The 20,607-nt window shown below is 36.5% G+C and overlaps 1 protein-coding gene across 1 annotated transcript in view; it reads right to left on the bottom strand.

The window, feature by feature from the left end:
- Positions 1 to 20,607, bottom strand: part of PTPRQ (protein tyrosine phosphatase receptor type Q) — a 127,964-nt gene that overhangs the window by 70,958 nt on the left and 36,399 nt on the right. Inside the window, exons 25-35 of the mRNA XM_061369360.1 lie at positions 20,110 to 20,238; positions 19,218 to 19,364; positions 17,632 to 17,804; positions 15,125 to 15,335; positions 13,246 to 13,383; positions 12,946 to 13,125; positions 12,029 to 12,136; positions 9,488 to 9,769; positions 6,412 to 6,594; positions 5,625 to 5,726; positions 3,131 to 3,251 (exon numbers count right to left, since the gene is read on the bottom strand). Coding sequence (XP_061225344.1) covers positions 3,131 to 3,251; positions 5,625 to 5,726; positions 6,412 to 6,594; positions 9,488 to 9,769; positions 12,029 to 12,136; positions 12,946 to 13,125; positions 13,246 to 13,383; positions 15,125 to 15,335; positions 17,632 to 17,804; positions 19,218 to 19,364; positions 20,110 to 20,238 — 1,774 coding nt within the window. The remainder of the gene's footprint in view (positions 1 to 3,130; positions 3,252 to 5,624; positions 5,727 to 6,411; positions 6,595 to 9,487; positions 9,770 to 12,028; positions 12,137 to 12,945; positions 13,126 to 13,245; positions 13,384 to 15,124; positions 15,336 to 17,631; positions 17,805 to 19,217; positions 19,365 to 20,109; positions 20,239 to 20,607) is intronic.

Genomic DNA, 20,607 nt, shown 5'->3' on the forward strand with positions numbered 1-20,607 from the left:
GTACCCTTGGGAAGGACACAGTAGGGCATAACTAAACTGTCTCCCTGGACAGGAATAGCGAAATATAAAAAGATTATAGCAGGGAGCATGCCCTACTGTGACTCTGTGAAACTGGTCAGAAGGCTGAAGTTATAAATGGAATAATAGAAGATGATATGGAACAGGAATTAGCTGGTGCTGAGTTAATTCTGGTGGAATGTAGCAGGGGATCAGAATGGAACTCTAGTCAGGTCAAAACCCGCCTAGAAAGACTGTAAGATCTAACATTAATAAAACACTGGTATTAGCATAGGTATGAAATGATTATCAGAAAGTAAAATAAGATACAGAAACAGCTAACCTGAATTCAAAAAGTCTGCTATTCCTCATTAAACTAATTTAGTCTATTATGAAAAAAAAGTAGCAGGGAAAAATGCTAGATAATGTTCCATTCCTGATTTCTGTACAAGTGCATGCCCTGTATCTTTAATGGGATTTTATACAGGGATGATAATTTGACAAGTAAAACTGAATATCTTGCTCCAGAAGTCGAGCTCTTCACAAACCAGAGAAAGAGTTCTAATTCTAAAAAAAAAAAATGAGAAATGTTGATTCAAAATTAATAGATGGGCTGATTTTCATCCTTTGATCGATGAATGAATGTTCCATTAGCAAATATCGCTGTCTGATACTCCTGAAATAAAGTTATATTACTCCTGATATAAAGTTATATTACCAAACTATTGGAATGAGAAAACATGAGAATAAAAAGACTAAATTGTCCCTGTCCCTTTCAGATTTTGAGTGGAATGTCTCTTGACATGGGAAATGCTCTTGGTAACAAAGAAGGTACACAACGTTTTTCCCAAACTTCTGACATCTGGATAGTCAGTAAAGAAATACAAAAGGTTGCTGCTGCAGTTATCAAATTTCATACAAAGAAAAGACATCTTTTCTTTGATCTGTGCCTAATATATTCTTAGTATGGAAAAACATTGCTGGCTATAATTTAAGTAAGAAAATCCACAGCTTACTGCTGCAAACACTTCTGCCTGAGTAACTGCATTCTTATAACAGCTTATTTTCCAAAAAAACATTCCCCAAAGCAGGCACAATTAGGAAGAACAGGATAATGCCAAAAGGCAATAGCTATATGCAAGTTCAGCAATTTTGTTAATATGCCATTAATACTCCAGAACTGCAGACTCAGGGAGTATGAATATTGTAGACTTAAAGCACACAGAATGTTGCTTTGCTGCCTGCTAGCACCCAAAAGTACCCTGTCCTGTGACAAATTCTTTGAAAGATTGTAACAATGAAAACATTACAGATATTACCCTTTTTATACTAGTAGTTGTGGATTCTAGTTCCAAATACTTTAAAGAAAGGTTATCAAATTCTCTATAGCTGTTCCAATGTATTTAAGGGAAAGAACATTTATTTAACGTATGTATTAAATTTCTTCTTTCTGCCTTATTGAGAAGCTCTGGGAACAGCAACCTCCCCCAGAATCTATCCCAAATGCAGCAACTATGGCATGGCAGTTTACCTTGAGAAATCTCACACTACAATGCACTTTATGAAATTGCATTGACAATTCTGTTAATACTTAAAATTTCCCTCTTCTCCCTTTCTCCCTCCTTCCCCCCCCTCAAAAAAACTCCAAACAAACTCTGAGGAAGGGGTGAAGTTGTGACCCCTTTGAACGGGAGTTTTTGTCCACTGTCCTTGCCTCAAGATGATACCTAATATCTCTCTAATTTTAGACATGGCACAGTAAGGACAGATGAAACAGAGCAAGGAGAATGTGGAAGGATAAAGGACAAGGCTTACTGCAAAAAGTTTTGTGGTTGTTTGATTTATATATTTAGAAAGATGGCTCAAACAACAGTTTTAAAAAAATAATTCTTACTGACACATTTGCCATAATAACAAAAGCAATAAGCTTTAAGGCAATATAAGCATGAAAACTTGTATAACCTCAAGTCTTCGAACACAGCTTGTATCAAAGCCATAATCCTTATTGTGAATTAACTCTTCCTTAGCCAGAGGACAGTCTTCAATTTAGTGGGGTTTGTTTTTGTGGTTAAAGAGCACCAGGCCTTGCCAATACTGGAGAAGTAACCAGACAAGCCTAATTTGACTTTTCTGGAAGGAAGAGCTTACTCCTGTTCCCTTTATCACCACTTAACCAGCAGCTATAATTAAAAAAAAAAAAAAAAAAAATCAGGAAGACCTGAGGCCAAACCCTACGCCGAAACTGTCAAGTAACATTAAAATAATAAATGTAAGCTCAACAGTAGTGTGCTTATAACAACTGCTGATTTGCACATCTGGTTCACATCTTATAAGGTGCACATTAGCATTTGCTTCCTGCACCTTAGTAGTAGCAATAAAATACTGCAGATAAATGCAGTATATTAAAAGTGATCATTAACAAAATCTTCTCTCTCCCAGCAAAGGTTATACAGAGCTTTGAAGAGATACCACATCACTAGACCAAATTAAGTTATGCAGAGAGTAGGACAGAAACGGCAAGTTTTAAAGTGACAAAATTTTTGAAGGTGAAAAAGATCCCAGGAGGAACGACAGAAGAAAAAAAAATAGGGGGAAAAAAAGGATAGATAGAAAAAATCCCCAAACAACACAGTAAATAAACCCCATTTTAAGATACTCATTTGCTACGAATATCGTAAGTACAGAATGTAATAGTAGACATAACTGAAGGCAATACAAAGACTCTTAACATTGCTCTTACATGCTTTCTACAACAGGAATCAGTATTTTTCTATTTTAAGACTATTTCAAATCTCCTTCACAATTTAGCATAGGCTTGTGTCCTGACTTACAATGGGCCTAATCAGAATATAAGGAAAATAGTCATCATGCTCTAATTTAAATTTTAATTCGTTTACCATAACGTAACCTTTAGAAAAAAATGTTGGAAATGCTTACCAAAGTTTTAATACCTCAATTTTCAGCTACTGCATTATATCTGAGTTTGTATATACAAAAGGCTAGTATTTTAAGTGCTGGATGAATATTTGCCTTCCAAACACGTGTAATCAACACATTGTGTAAGAAAAACCTAACATTCCTGATAGGTTACAGATTAATATTTATCCTCAGAACTACTTCCAGAAAATCTTACCAGACGTAAACTGTGTAATAGAGGATAATTCCATTTGGCTCCAGCGGAGGTTTCCATGACAACTTCACAATGACACCCGACAACTGTTTTACAGAGAGGGATTCTGGAGGAGAACTTGGAGCTATAAAATGAGAGAACAGGACACAACATCTTATTAAACAGCTAAGATCGATGGGATGCACAGCACCCTTAAATAGGTTTTTAATTATTTGTGATGGAAAGTGAACTTTGTACAACACCGGTGTACTACCCATCAACTACTGTTAAAGCCCAGCTTCTTTTCCATTTTTGTGACAGATGATAAAAGAAGATTTTGCATGGTGGTGTTAGAACATCTGTTTCTGTGATTCAATGGAAAAAGTACTTCATGAGAAAACAGAGCAACGGGTAGGTCACAGTGATTCACCTACCATCCAAATACATTGCTGTAATTTTTTTTCCCCTTCTAATAAAAGCAAGAGCTTTTTAGGTATGAACATATGTAAAAAACAGAAAATAGTTCCCCTGAGGAAAAAGAAGTGCTGTAAAGAATTATACAAAGCACCAAAAGGTGGGAAAATGATTAAGCATGGCATTGAGAAATTATAAAAATTGGGGTTACTAGGCAGTGGCAAAATCTATTCACTCCATCAAATGAGGATCACATTCACACATTTAACATGTCACAAGGGAAAATATAAAGACAGGCATTGACTGAGACCCTTAAAATTAATTTTAAGATGAACTCTACACAACACTGTATCACAACCGTGTAGGGAAACAGCATAAGAAAACAAAAACGTTAGACTTTGTTTGATGTCATTCTGAAGTTCATATAAATACTGCTGAGGAAAAATATACCTATGTATGCGTTAAGTGATATAGCTTTGTATTAGCATGTTATAAAGAAGTACATCTTCCTTCATCTTGATTCACAGATATATGTATCACTATGAAGTAATATTAGAATTACTTTTGTTTTTCTCAAATTAAACCAAAGACCATCATGCACTAAAAATTCAGGTCATAGCTGTAGTCATGCATGAAAATTGAGAATATGAGCACAGCTATTAGCAAATCTATGAAACATTTGGTCTGAACCTTGGAACACTGTGTTCCTCTGAATAAAGAACATGTGGTGTATTATAAATATTGTTTTTCAGTTGTTCCATCTTTCACTATTTCAAAAGTTGGCATAAAGGTTTCAGAACTCTCTACATTTAAAAGAAAAACATTTTTTATGAACAAAGGTTCACTGAACTCAGTGAATGTCTGTATTTACTAGAGAAAAATGGTGACAGCTGTATTTAGTGTTTTACTTGTTATATTATCCTCAGTGGCTATATAATAAAAGACCTGTCATACTGTGAATGTCAAGTCTTTTTGGAATGTCTAGTTCATGCTACAGTTCTTATTCAGTGAATATTTTGTTGAAAAATAGAATCTACATTCTTCTAAATAAAAATACTCTATGAAAAAGATGTATTTATCCAAATTTGCTGTTCCCAGTGTGCTCCAGCAACGTTACTCTTGAGCAAAGGCTTATTCCTGACAGTATGAAAGTAAGCCCATCAACATCTTAGAGATTTGCAAAGATCCATTACCATCAAAAGCTGGATCTTAGGCAAGTCAGTGCTCCCTAAGACATGAGAAGAGACTTAACTGAGGAATGGTTGGTGGGATATTTGTGTCGGTGCTGCTTTAAGCTACATTTTCAGACACTTCCTCCCTGTGTAACAAAGGACAGACGGATCCCTCCAAAATCTGAGTCACAGCACCTAAGCTGAGATTCTGCTTTGAATTTATTTCAGGATTCCCCTCCAGAAACAATAGAGGGGACCAATGATAACTTTCTACAACTAAATTGGGTATTGAAAGTAAAATATAATTTTATAGTACCTCTGAAGATTTATGACCCACTGTACTAATTAGCAGGGATGCAATGACTGTGTTCTACCCTCAACCTGCAGTGCAGAACACTCTCCTGCTCAATTTGGAAGTCCAGAACTACAGATAATGGACTTTGAGCATTTTCATAATATTAATAATTCTACATCTATACATGTGTATCTCCACATCCACCTGTTTAGAGGACTCCACAAATCTCCAAAAAGAAGAACCAAAAATGTCCCTGAACCATTCAAATTGCCTTTTGGTGGTTTTCCCTTTCTCCAGCTCTTACACATCTAGAATCAAACAGTATTTAATCATGTGGTGTATTAGATTAAAATAACATTAGTGAATTAAGAGTCTTCAAATTAATAAGATATTGATAAGACCAAAATGTCCATGCATAGCAATCATGCCATTTCACATAGCTTGTACTCATAAGAACATTAAATAACCAATAGATAAATAGATAGATAAAGTTTGTGTGTAGACAGGTATAGATACTGATACAGAGACATAATTGCAAAAAAAGTATGTAAAACCAACACATATCTGAAATGAAGTGCAAGAATAGTTTAGGACTACAGGCAGATGATGATACATTGTAACTTCTGTTCTGACTTACCATCTTCATCAGTCAGTATATGCAGAGGTGAACTACGAAGGCCCTCCCCCACTGTGGTACTAGCAGACACTTGCACAGTATATTCTGTATATTTCTTTAAATCTAAATAAAGAAGAAGAATTCGATAAACAACCATCCACTGGGCCAAATTAGGCTGAATGAACCATAAGTAGTTCTGATGTGGCCCATAATTTACACTGATCTGTGTCTTTAAAGACTGAAATATGCATTAACAAAACTTGAACACAAAGTATTCTGCATGAACAAGAAAGGGCAAAGCCCTACTTAACAGTTCATACTTCATATTCTTAGAATGCTTTACAGTTTGTTCTTGGCTTTACTCTGAATATCTGCTGGTTAAGGTACTGAGTTCCCAGCATTAACTGCTGTGTCATGCCTCAGTAATAAAGACAGAACATAGAAAAAGATGCACAGGTGTATGGAATGGGAAGGATTTCTCTTTATCCAGAATAAAATAGGAACATATACAGAGGTGACTTGAGTGTTTACTTTGGTATGATGATAGATATGTAAAGAAATCTATCGAAGTTCCTTGTATTTTAAACATCTAAAATACAACAAGATTTATATTAGACTATAACATTTGTGCCCCATTTCACTATATTATGGCATGTCACAACAGGTTTTTCTCAGGAAATGTAACATGTAACTTTATATAAGGACAAGAAGAAAGATATCCAACCAATGAAATAATTGATCTGCATCAGCCTGTTGATCCCTTCTCAGAACAAGTTACAGTTGCCGTAAGTTCCACATATATACTGGCCTGTAATGCGTAGTGTCATAAAAGTAGTGTTTATGGTTCTTTGCTCAGTTCCATTAGTCCTCTTGAGATATATTGTGTAGGTCTGTATGATTCCATTGGGAATGGATGGTGGAAAAAATGATAATTCAATTTCAACGGATGAGATGTTCCTATAGGTTAGGTTTTCTGGTGCAGAATCAGGAACTAGAAGACAAAATTTAGACTCACAGATTACTGTCAGCTTCATTGATTTGTTAAGCATTTCCCTAAACCGGTTTAAATGAAACATACTGTGAACATTCGGATTTTTACCCTATTTTTTGCATAAAATAAATGTTAAAAGAGGCTAATTGGAAGATCAAAACCATGTCAGATACACACTGTAACAACTAGGTACAGGTCAGTAAAAATCTTAACATAACAGTTTAAAAAATCTTTAGCATGACACTAAACTTTCCTTCTAACACCCCATTCTTATCACTGCAGTTCTCCAAGTTAGCCTTTGGTAGGAATTTTCCCATATTGGCTGCCATAATTTATACTTTGTATCATAATTTGCATTTATATCCTTTTCCTTGGGTTATCTATACAAACGGTATAAATAAATACCTGTATGGAAAAACAAAGGGAGCCTAACATATTGCTGTAAGGGCCCTGAAAGCATCCCCCCTTCTGGAGGGACAGTTTAACAGTAGCATAGCTGAGGACTACCTCCTTCTCGCTCATGACATACTCCCAGGCAATGCTGCAGTGAGGCTGCAGCCAGGGCTGACTGCTGGCCCTGGGAACTGCATTCAGCTGGGGCTCTTGTGTTTTGCCCCTGCCTGAGCTACAGCTCCTGCTGCATCACTCCCATGGCTGTGCTTGGCCATGGATTCACTGATCTAGACCCTGACTTGCAGACTGATGTTGCAGCCTGACCGCAGGTTGGCCCCAACACTACAGACCTGCTCAGCTGTCACTGGTCTGCATCTGACTTGGTGTCATTGAACCTGCTAACTCATTTTCCCGGCTCGACCTCAGGGCTGCTTCATCTATGTGGATTTTGGCAATCTGAACTTTAGGGTGCTCTGGCTGCCACCCCCAAACCTCCCCTGCTCCCTTCACTGGGGGTTGGTGGGACAAGCCCCAGCTAGTGAGGACCTTGCCTTATTGGCTCAGGGATGCTCTCGGATCTTGGCTTCCCATCCCTTACAAAGCAGCTGGCCCTTGCTGTGTCATGACAATTGGTTTTTGTGTGTATGTGTCTGCCTGTCCCCAAACAAATATACAAGTATGTTTTCCATTATCCAAATTGGACTGACAGCATAATATATCTTATTCCAGAAAATCATAATCCTACAGTGACAGCACAATTTGCCCAGAAGGTCAAGTAAGCCATGGAGATGGTTTTAGGATGCCCTAAACATTCTTATAAATGCACTAACACTTGATGAAACTCTGCATGCAAAAGGCTAGATAATTTCTGGTTATGCAGTATCCAGAAAGGGGATAAATGCCATGAGAAGCAGTGAAATCAGCCTACAATTCTGCCTAATTTCATGGTAAAATGGTAATAGAGAACTCCCAAGAGCTCTTCAAACACACCAGCCCATTAATAGGCTGCATTTCACTCAAAATGCTCTATTCTCCATATCCTTCCCTAGTTTTATTCTTGCATATCACAAAATATTTTTGCAGCTTCTCAAGCTTCTCGTCTCTATCACACGCAGCCGGGATGCAGATTTTTGTTCTGAGCATCAATGGCATTAGGCATTGAGAAAGAACTGTCTTAGAATACAAATTAGATAAAAGATGGATGTCTAAGTTAAATAGAGCAATAAAAAAGTCACATCTAAGGACATTGCATTATTTGGACAAGTGCCTACATGCCTATGTACACATACCAAAATAGTCCTCAAAAGTAGCACAACCTCTTGGCAGAGATAGCTTAGTGTTCCTACTATGACTAGTGTTTCATGCAATCTAAGTGTTTGTGTCTCTGCTCCTTAAGGGCTTGAGTGGTTAGGCAGGCCTAGACTACTTCATATAAGAAAAACCAAAGTTCATTTCAGAAACAAGGAGAAAGAGCTCATCATGATTCCACTATGTCTTAACAACCAAGGAGCATCTCCCTACTCTAAAATACAGCCCTATGTGCCTGTCTTTCCTTACTGAGAAAAATGTGATAAATAGCAGGCTTAGTTCCAGTGCTAGCTCTAGGTATAGACAAAGAAGGTTATTACCTGAGGTAGCAAATTGGTGAAGATGGCACTGTTCCCCCGCCAAAAGGATGATCATGATACATTTGCTACCTGGATACGGCTGAGTCTTAAAGGAAACTAACCTTCCCACCTGTCTCCCCAGCCAACTTTCATTTCTGATTCTACAGCTTAACCCAAACATCTATTCCTCCATGTAAAACATTATCCTCAGCTTTTTCTCCAGTACCTCTCCTGTTTAGCTCCACTGAAAGTTTAATTAACTTCTGTTCATATCTTACAATCCTTTCCCTTGTCCTACCTTACAGATACTTACTTATTCAAGTCTCTTCCTGTGCCTTGCTACACCTCCTTAATGCTCAATCTTACCAATCCTCACTTTTCAATTTACTTTCCTTGCTTGGAAAAACTTCATCCACTCTAATTCTCTGCTATCTGGTTTTATCTGTACCTTCTCAAACTTATTTCAAAGAGACAACTTTTCCTGCTACAAAATAGCATTTACCTGTGATTTTATTTTTTTTTAACCATCAAGATCTAATTCTTATAAAATTTCAATTCATAATTTGAATTACAAATTGCACTCATTTTCTGAAATCCTTCCCTTCCTACAAAAAAAAAAAAAGATTTCTTGACAAGGAATCTTCAAGGACAAATAGTAAAATATATGAAGTTCATCACACATAAAACTTCCCGCTGTTTTCTTTAATTCTTAAGCTTCCGTATTACTTATTTCATTACTTTTGCCTTGTATATAAAAGAGAACACATGGTTCAAACTTACTGCTTTGCAAAGCAAACATGTACTTTTAGAATTAATTAACAGATCTTCTAGGCAGGAAAGGTCATAAAGGAATTGATTCCAGAAATTATTTTTTTTTTTAAATATATACTCACCAGTTTCAGACGTTCTCACCAGAAGTGGGAAAGATGACTGATTCCCATGGCCAAGTCTAGTGAATGCCCTTACAGAGATGTTGTAGAGGGTATATGGCTTCATTTCACTTAGTGATATACTTGTAAATGAGGCATTTTTGATAAATACATCATTGGAATCACTGTACAGAACTTCATAGTGAGTTATGAGACCATTAGGGTGCTCAGGTGGTAACCATCTCAGATTTATTTCTGTTGCAGTTACATTTATTAACTCTACATTTTGGGGTGGGGAGTCTGGTTCTGCAACACAGAAATCAAAGAGAAAAAATACCCTCTGAGACTTTCAATTAATTGAATGTAGAACTGGTCCTACTACTGGATCCTAATGCTTAGATTAGCTAACCAGGTTACTACTTTTGCTACCATTTTGTTACTCACTCACTCTCCTTCTCAAAACTTTACCACTTTTTAACTCAGTTAATTTTAGTATGTCTTCTTTTCCAGTTGTAAAACTAGGCACCTTTTTGAATCCCAGACACTTCATCTTTTCTGGAATTTCTTTTCTAATCCACTTATAAATCTATCCAAAACTTGCAGTTATTAAGAAATAATCTCTTTTGTCAACTGCTGTCATCTAGACTGATCCTCCAAACTTCTTCAAACTCACGTTCATTAAATTTAACTGAATGCCATCTTACTGCTTTTTCCTTAAATAACCATCCACCTTATTTCACTCAAGCAACCACTGAATGAAAAAGGACTGTATGCACTGTAACTAAATTCCCTTTAGTTTACTGATACAGCTGCTAATTGATGACCATGAAGACCCCAGTGTAAATCTCACATGCACTGGTGTGAAGGTCACACACAAAACAAGTCCAGCTCCAGGGTAACGTGTTGGCTAAATCCACTGTCAACATATGAGTTCATGTGACTCCAGTGAACTAATAATGCATGGAAGTGCTGAAGGAGTGAGTGGGCCACACTTATGAAGAAAATAAACAAACTTTGAATGTCAACCTTGATCCCTTTGAAGGCTTCACCACTTCACCTCTGAAATATCCTGCCTATAAAATTTAATAAAATGTACTAAGAACCCAGGATTATGAGATCCAGTTTATGTATAAATACCTATAACCCAGGTACTTCAGAATTTATCATGACTATTCTTGTCTCACAACAAAAGGCCTCACAAACAACTTTCATCCCTGACTTCAGAGCCTGTGAATGAAAAGTATTAACTGTAACAGATCACTACTCTCTGGATGATAAGACTGCCCACATGGATATTTCCCACATGAAGAAGCTTAATTTTCAATTGAGAAGCGTTTTGCAGTTTACCTGGCATGGTAAAGTATTTAAATATAACAGCCTAGGGTCTTCCACCCTTAAGTAATCTAAGACTGAGGTAGTTAACCTTTTATTTGGAGGTATCTCTCTTTTCAAGACTCAAACAAATTGTCACTCCTAGCTTGTTAAAGTTAGGAAACAACAATCTCAACCTGAATGACATCAGAAGAAAAGAGTAATTACACACAGCCTTATAAAAAAGCAGGAATTACTGGGGGGAGGTTCTCAATAGTTTCCTCAAGGCTCAACACATCTCTTCCCAGTGGATGAACTGTTAGCCTTAAACTCCGTTCTGAACAAATTTCTGTAATGCTTAAAGGCAAGGAATTGTAAACTTTCAGAGAAAAAGATATTTAAATAAGTAATTGTCTGATCTTGCCATACGCCTTTCCTCTCCAAACTACTAACGGCATAAATGGCACAGATGGATGCAACCTTTAAAAAAAAATGATGAGCACTAAGTTTCATTGTTTGATATTTTGGTTAGTTATTCAGATCATCTAAGATTCTTAAATCCCCATGATTTTTAATCCTGTAATCCTTTTCTCTCCTTTATTATCACTTAATTGTTTGTTCCTATACTGTAGTGTATTTGTCAATAAGAGAGACAAATGACAACTGGATAGTTATCTTCTTTATTACTTTGACAAAAACTAGAAATAACTTTGCTGAAGCCAGTGAAAAATATAAACTTGATAGACATGAGAAAAGATTAAGGTTTAACACTCATGACTCTACCCTGTAAATCAAGTTCCCATGTCCTCTTTGCCAATGGCAACTCCAGCTACTGACCCTGTGCCCTGTGCTCCATGGGTGGGGACTGCCATGCAAGCAAGCAAGGAACATCCAGAAATCTTCACAAAGCAGTATTATACCCTACATTAAGACTATTGATTAGTCTTAATAAAGTCCCAAAGCTGCACGAAGCCAGCTGCATATAGTATCATTCACTGTAAAAACCTTTCTTCCTTCTGTCTATCAGAGTTGAAATTAGTTGAATGCTGCTCATGCTACAGCTTTCACCATTATTTCTAGCACTTACCTAAAAATTGTCTGAATTAAGTCACCGACTGACAGAAGACTAAGAATTTCAACAAATACTGATTTTACGTCTACACTTTCTTCCCCTCCTTATGTATATGCCCAGTCATCTGAGAAGTGCAAACTTCAATATAGAAATCAAATCATCATTGCAAACAATGTATTTACCGTCTTCAGGGGTTCTCACAAAAACATCATTCTCTTCAGACAAAGAACTTTCTCCAATTGTGGTAGAAGCTGCAACTCTCATTTTATAATTTGTGTATTTTTTTAAACCTAAAAAGATTAAGAAAAGAAATCTTGACTTCTGACTTCTTAAACATATTTTTTTCCTCATAGCTACTTATAAAACTATCAATCAAAATGGTTACTGTTCTAAGAGGTTTCGATCACATCTGCCACCTAAAAGACAGAATATGCAGAATACCATTTATTTAAGGAAAGCCAAATAAGCATTCAGTCAAATTAACAGATATTGAAAGAAGTTAACCAGCTTCAAACCTGTAAACTTTATGATTTATTTGTCAAAACAAAGGATGTTTATGTTTACATCAAAATATGCATAATACTGATTAGAATTAATACATAACTGAAACCCATAAGGAATGCTTTTTGTTCAATTGCTATCAAAATTATCACCTTAGAAGAAGAAAACTTTTATTAATGTCAGATGAATGCTGGGAAAAAAAATCAAGTCTGAAAAAGAATTTACAATTTAGGAATATTTTCCCATGTGGAAAGAAGAGGCTGAGGAAAAAAATCCAAGGAGAAATCCATTTCACAAATTACTACTCAGTATATTTCAGAAATTCCTACTTGGCACATTTCACAAATTACTGCTCAACTTACCTAGTCCTCTTCTCCCATTTCACATTCCCTACATACCCCTCCACAGTAGACAAACCTCTCAGGAGTGACCCTACCTTGCTTTTACATGCAGTTGTAGTGAGTGTGTGTATGTGTCTGAGTGTGGATGGGGGAGATTTGGTCTCCTTGCAAATGGCTATATTACACAAAGTTGAAAAAAAAATTATTTTGTATAATATATCTGCAATTTTTATTTTTTTCATGAAATGACACTGTACCTGTCATAAGTAAGCTGTTGTTCAAAGTTGTCGTGTGGAATGCTCTTTTTGTATCCAGTTCCATCGCATAAACAGTATAATGAATGATCTTCCCATTGGGACTTGCTGGAGGATCCCAATACAGCAAAATAGAGGAGGAGCTAATATTCTTGTAAGATATATTTTGTACTGAGCTTGGAACTTAAAGAAAAGCACAAAAATAGAAGAGTAAGTAAATGAATTATTAAAACAAAAAAAAAAGTTCATTAAAAAAAAGTCATGTAGGTTAATTTTGATAGTAGCAGAGTTACAACATTTCACCTTGTTCATGTGTCCTGACCGTAAGAATTGATGGTGGTCCTTCTCCAACAGCAGTGAAAGCAGAGACACTGATCATGTAGTCTGTGAAAGGTATGAGGCCTTTTATAACATATGACAGCTCTTCAGCCAAAATGTTATCTGTGATTAAATGGAGATAGTTACTTATTCATAAACTGATTTTTTTCTTTTGCATTCTAAACTCCCTTTGACACAGCACCCTGGAACTGTTTTACTCCTAAAGAATCAACTTTCATGGCAATTACAAAAATAGAAAGTCTACACTTCACCTCTTTAACACAATCAAGGAGAGGCTATTATAGGTCCATTCTCATGTGTACAACAAATAGATTGGCCTAGGTAAAGGAATGATCAGGCAGAAACTACACCCATGAGGTGTATACTCAGCTGTTTCCAAAAATATGAGAGAAATCCTCTAGGAACCCTCGAATCCCCCTTTTCCCCAGGGTGGGGAAAGGATGGGAAGTATATGGCCTAGTCTTTCCAGTGACTTCAGAACCATGGCTCCTAAATTAATCTAAGTTAATGGAGATTTAGTTTGGGGTTTATTTTTGTTGGTTTTTTTTTTTTGTGGGGGTTTATTTTTTTTTTTTAATTGAGAAAGATTCTTTCACCCAGAGGTGCTATAACAACTAGAGATGGCTCCCTCATGGGTCCCTTCACACTGGTATTTTTAGCAAAAGAGTTGTCGGCAGAACGAAGAAGTTATACATGCCTACAAAGAGGTTTTGATGTATCTGAAATGAAGTTTGAAGTCACCTGCAGTCTAACTGTGGCAGTCAAAATCATTTCTTGCAAAGCAGCCATTATGCCGCTGCAACATGAAAGTGTGGGTACTTCACATATCTTGAGTATCAGCTTCAGAGTTTTGTGAGACCAACATTAAAAGGAAGGCATCTAAAAATCAGCAGACCCTGTTGGAAATTTGGCTGTCAACAGCTTTAACTACTTTAGGAACAACTATAAAATAATGCTCGTGTTAGATTACAACAGACACTGTCTGAAATCAATTTTTTAGCAACACAGACATCTTTTAGGAACTCAATATCGCAAGCTGAATGAGGCTGTAAAAAGATCTGCATTTAAAGCAATGTACTTTTTCTTTACATGACAAAGATTCTCCAGGATTAATATAGTACAGAAAAGATCCACTGTAGTTTAAACTAATGGATTAAATTTTAGGTTTAGTTACTGGTGTATATGGAAGAATTTAGTGACTTTAATAAAAGAGAATAAAAAAATAAAAACTTGACTTTCTGTCCACTGTTCAAAACTCACAGTAAAACTTCAGAGTGGTATGTTAAGTCCCTGCCTGTCAGTTGAGGCCTGCTTAATGATTTGTAAATATCCATTCATGGTAAAGAAACACTTGTCCATTGATAATACAGAACAAGTGTACACACTAATGACATCACCATGTCATGGGGTCATGTCCACCTGTTTGTCACCCATATAGAAAAGTTGTAACTTTCTGACCTATTTACCTTCACTGACATCTGAAAACCTATTAGTCAAAATGCTTACAGAAATCAAGGCCTCTGAAGGGCTTGGAGATATGTTAATCCCTGACAATCACACCTGCTTTGGCAACTGTAATAACTGATTGTCTATGCAGCTTGGCTGATGGCTTTCGGGTCCTCCTTTCACTAGGAAGAAGGTCAGCTGGGTGACAAGGGGCTAGTTCCTGCCTGTGTGGCATTCCCATTTGGTGCAGAAGGTTTTTGGTGGTAAAAAAATCTGACTCCAACAAATGACCCATTCATCATTTTCTTGAACCATGTGCTACAGATCATATCTGGGACAGTGATGGGGGTCCTTCAGAACAAAGCAGCAGGTAGAAAAATGCCCTAAAATATCTTACCCAAAGAAGAATGTAATTCTGCAGCTCTGTTTATAGCAGGCAAATTATCACCAGATACACTTGTAAATGTGACTGGGGATGCTGTCTGAATGCTGGAAAACATTTCAGCTGAACCTTCATATAATTCATTGGCTGTTTCCATTAAATTCCAAGCAGGAGAAGGTTTGATGTTTTCATTTATCATGTATGGTTCCAAAGAATCAACCAAATACTAAAAATTAGAAAGGTAGGAATGAATCACAATCACTGTCATTCCTAAAGTGTTTAATTAAATTTATGTATAACATAGAAATAGTGTTTGTATATTTGTGCATATATATTGGCATACAAGCATTACAACAATAATTTATTTTGCAAAACACAATCTTTCTCATGAAAAAGCTCAACTGCCCATAGTCTACAACCTTTTATTCATTTTTATTGTTTAATCAAACACTTCTTTTTTTATTTCTTAAAATATGTTTTTTATAGTAAAGTGGCAATTTTAAAGCAAGGCCTTTAACTTTAATGCTCTATCCTTGGAGTTACGTTGAATAAATCAGTTTTTGAGCTCTGGAGATTCCATTTGTGCTAAGCATGTTCTGAAACAGGGTTGCAGGCATTGAAAATAACAGGGCTTCAGATGCCTCTACTAGGCAAATATAAGGGAGAGGGAAAATAAGTATATATATGAAGAGTGGAAGGGAGGTAAGCGATACAGGGGTCCATAGGACAGAAGGGGAAAAAAAACAAATGTTGGAAGGTGTGGCAGTAGATTTAAGGTGAGCAAGAACTACAAAGAGAGGAAAACCAAAAAAAGACAGGCTAGAGCATAGATACAAAATGGTGTGTAAGCACTACATCATTATGCCCCTTCAGAATCTGGGACCAAATCCAGGACTCCAGTGTCTCTAAATTGTTCTGCTGTCATCTGTGAACATTCCCCACTCACACATATGGCCCACTTCACTGCCAGAAAAAGATGCTTTTACAGTGATGTAACTAATTCACATTAGCTCTTTCCCTACAGACTCTGGGTAGAGAGAAGGCAAAGCAGCTTTTTTACTGCTTTAACTAGGGTAGGATTAACCACAGGCAAAGATACAGCACCAATCCCATCTAAGTACCAACAGGTAAAAGCTATATATGCATTATCTTCACCAACTTTTTATAACAAAATAATAACCCGCATGGAAATACTTTTTGCTTCAGAGGCTTTTCCACGCATAAAACAACAGCTTTTTGCTGCTACTAGTTACTGAGTACCATTAGCACTGCGGATCTGACAGTTCAAATCCTGTAACTGCTCTGAACTTTTGTCAATGTGGTTATAAATAATGTTTATTATGACTTGTTCTGTTTTTTAATTAAAAAAAATAAATTCAATAAACTTCAATAAAGCCACAATGCCACTACACTAAGAACTCAAAAATTAGGAAATCCCATCATTAAAACAGCTCTGTGCAGATAAGTTTCATCTTTTTTGTGTCTGTACTATGATACAATCTTTAATTACAAAGTTATATACTTTCATTTTCCAAGGATGCCTGCCTGGTTTAATGAATGGATCCTTATCCCCATTTTTTCTCCCCCTTACTCCTTATTTAATGCTTGGCTCCAGGGCTCTATTTAATGTACACCATTCAGCTTGAAAGCAAACTCCTTCATTGTGCTCTACAACAAAAATGTAGATACTGTGTCAGATTCACAGAAAGACATCATTGTCTAAAAAAAAGGAATCATGAAAACTTTAGACACCTATGCTCAAAATTCAGACCAAAAGGCCCTACCTCATAAAGCACTCAATCCCAAGCTGAATGCAGGCTAGGATCTACAGTTCTGTGCTGCATGATCAGAGCTATGCCATCTAAGCATGTAGAGCTCATCAGCACCCTAAATCCAAAAGCTCTACTGACTGACAGCATAAGTTCCCTATATGATTTTATCCAGTAGATGCGTACAGATATACTTAGCATACAACCACAGCATGGAGTTCAGCATGTAGCATCAGACATGTAAATTCAAGAATATAAATAGGGGCAGAAACTCTAGGGTTTTTTGCCTTGCAAGCAGAGCACTTAACCAGCCTTGGGAGATTTCTGTTGAATTCATTTCTCCATAGGATTCACGCTGACATCTTCCAGGAGTCTGCTTGAGTGGCTATGAATCAATCTAGGCACCTAAATTTGTAGTCTCACTATTAGGTTACCCTATACTGCAAAGAACTCAAGGGCTAGAAAGGATATGACTGTGGGTATGGCTTCCTGCCTTCAGCAGCTACAAGAATCTGGATCATTCTATGAGAATTATTTGTTGTTTTCATGTTGTCGAAACAGTATTAATGGAATCTCTTTAAAACCCAGCCAGAGAAAGAGGGTGGGTTGAGGAAGGTGGATTTTAAAAGCATTAACAACTCATCTATGGTGGCTAATTCCACATTCTGTACCTATCAGATAAGGCAGAGGAACAAATTTAATCTAGCAAATAAATCCGTATTTTAAAAAAAGAAAAAAAACAAAAAAGAATACCTTATTTTTTCCTTCAAGAATAGTGTTTTCCAGAGTCACTTCAGTTTCCTGCATGTCTACCTTAACCCTGTACTGGGTAATGATTCCATTTGGTTCTTGTGGCTTCCTCCAAACAATTTTTATGTATGTGGCTTCCACTTCTGCGAGATGTAAATCTGATACAGCACCTGGGACTAAATGTTCAAGAAGAAACTTGGTTTCATTAAGCATCTGTGATTATTACAAGGTCTCCCAGCACTGCATGAAAAATACAATAGGCATTTAATCAAATTTCACACCCTTATCTCTTTGTTTGCTCCTATGCAGGTAGAGAGTTACCTCACATGGTTTCTTAGCAAACAAGTTACAGTTCTAAAAACATGCACAGTTTTTTGACATGTATGTGTGAATATGGCCAGATCCTAAGATGATGTAAATCAGGAAGTCAGTGCATTGGAAGCAAGCAGACCTTTGGTAGCTTGCTGTATGGAACCTTAAGTATATTGAAATTGAAATGTTAGTTCAAAATTCATCAAAACCATAGAAAAATGAAGTAAAAAGCAGTGGGGGAGGGGACAGGAAGAAACATGTGACATCTTTTATACCAAATTTTGGCTCAATTTCTTCTTTAAGTATGCAGTTATGATACTGAAATTTACACAGGACTGCCACAGATCAGATACATTTATATTCAATGATACTCAGATTTTATATGAAAAGTAATAGTTTCCTATATACCTCAGAAAAAGACAAACCTGAAATCATTTGCATAATGGAGATTTGTAGATTTGGCATTAAAATGAGACATTTTATGTAAATCCAAAAAAACCCAACCCCAGTACATCAACAAAAAATACCATTTTGCTTCTGACACTGAGTTTAGACAGCAATAAGCATGACTTTGCTGAGGCAGGCCACTTCTGGAAATTGTCTCTGACAGCTGAAAAAAGATACTTTGGGAAAGCATATGGTAAATAAGGATGGGTGTTCCTTTTGCTGATGCACCTTGCCAGGAAGCATTGCAGCAATCACTGTTGAGAGCTTGTCTACGTTTGTTCTGCGAGGCAAAAAATGTAACACAGAAATAACCATCCTGAAACTATCTGCCTATTATACACTGATTTTTTTTCTGGTTGCATTTGCAGATGCAGATCAAAAATCCTGCACAATCTCACATACGTGGAAATTAAAGCTGCATTTCTATACAGCAAAGGACCCTCACCACTGGAAGCCAAAACTGGAAGCGCTCTTCTTTCTTTTCCACTTGCTGCCATCTAACGGGTAAACGCGGGATCTTCAACTTAATGACCGCATCCAAAAATAATTACATTCATTCAGGCAGAAAATACGTGTCTTTCACAACCCCCACAGGCCTCTGACAGCAAGTAAATTTAGCGACAGTGCACCAACTCGAAAAAAAAATGGATAAATAAATTGATGTAATAAATATTCAGCTAATTTCTTTCATTATCTTTTTATCCCTCTTTTGTAACGCTCCTGTAACACACCCATTCTTTCCTTTGCAAAGTACCTAAAAGGCTCTGAAGGGAAACTGAAACCAATTATTATGTGCAGCACATTCACTTCACTTCTCTATGCTTACTTACCACCTGCAGGAGTGAAAACTGTAAGGTTAGCCTTTGGCCCCACCCCAGCACTTGTCTCAGCACCGACGTACACATCGTATGTTGTAAACGGCACAAGGTTACTAAATACAAACTTATGATCTTTTGTGCTGTTATCCAGAATATGACCTGGAATGAAAAATGAAGAGATTCTAGCTCAAAAATAAAAAAAAAACAGTCCACAGCCACTTTTCAGGATGATGAAAGATGGAAAGCCAAATTTGTGAAAATGCTAATTTGGTACCAACTTCGTTGGAAATAATACTGAATGTCTAGGAAAAAATGAACAGACAAACAAAAAAGCAGCCTCATGAAGGTATGGCATTTAAGAGAAAGGGATTTTTTTGTTTGTTTCTAAATTAACTCTTATTGCTTTTTCTGTGTGGTTCCATAAAAACAACAGGATACAGCTCATTAACTTCTTACTTAATTACAGGCAGTCATATAATTTCTTTATATATACATGTCTGAGAGAAAACAAAATAGAAACCCGACAAAACAGACTCATACAGTTGATCATATACTACACAGGAATTCAAATCCTCAAGAAATCTTTAACAAAAAGAAAAAGAGTAAAGGTAAGATACAGAATGATAAGCTGCTATCTCAGCCTGTCACCCCTCTGAATGGATGAGGAAAGTTGGTTTCCTCCACTTCTAAGAATATCTCATGTGAATTTAATTACATATTCTTCCTCACAACAGACTGACTTTTCTCTTAAAAATCTAAACAATTTAATAAGTCTAACCGTAAAAAAAGATACATAGCACTGCTTTCAGATACTCATTCTGGATAGGCATGGACATTAAGAATTCAACTGTAAGGTAATAATCATAAAAAAGAAATAGAAATAGAAACATCAATCCTGACTTACCAGATGGTCCATACAGTTGAACTCTGTAACTAAACTTCCCTGTTACTATGGTTGGTGGGTCCCACATCACTGAGAAAGACTTTGCTGTAATGTTGCTCTTGGCAATATTTTGTGGTGGATCTTCTGGAACTTAAACAACATTGGAAAAAGTCTTTGCATATAAAATAATTTATATTAGGATTTCCAAGAACCACATTATCAGACAATTAATTTTAAACATAAACATTAAATATTCTGAAGGGAAGCTACATTACAAGCACATCTCATTAAAATGACTTTTTTTTAATTTCATTTCCTCTTTTTAAGGTAATGAGAAGGTAAAAATGTATCACAAAAGATACCAAGGGAGTTGAAACTATGCAAATAATGCTTAAAAAACAATGGAAGCACGGATTCTACCAAATCTAGCATGCACTTTATCATTATACGGATTACATAAAGATGCTCAAATGCCTTTTTAGCAAACCACCGGCTCTAAGGCCAGCCTCTGAATAAGGT

This window comes from Neopsephotus bourkii, unplaced genomic scaffold (genome assembly GCF_033783945.1).
Source record: "Neopsephotus bourkii isolate Nb327-2 ecotype Australia unplaced genomic scaffold, CSIRO-AGI_Nbou_v1 NB_1493, whole genome shotgun sequence".
Taxonomy (NCBI): domain Eukaryota; kingdom Metazoa; phylum Chordata; class Aves; order Psittaciformes; family Psittacidae; genus Neopsephotus; species Neopsephotus bourkii.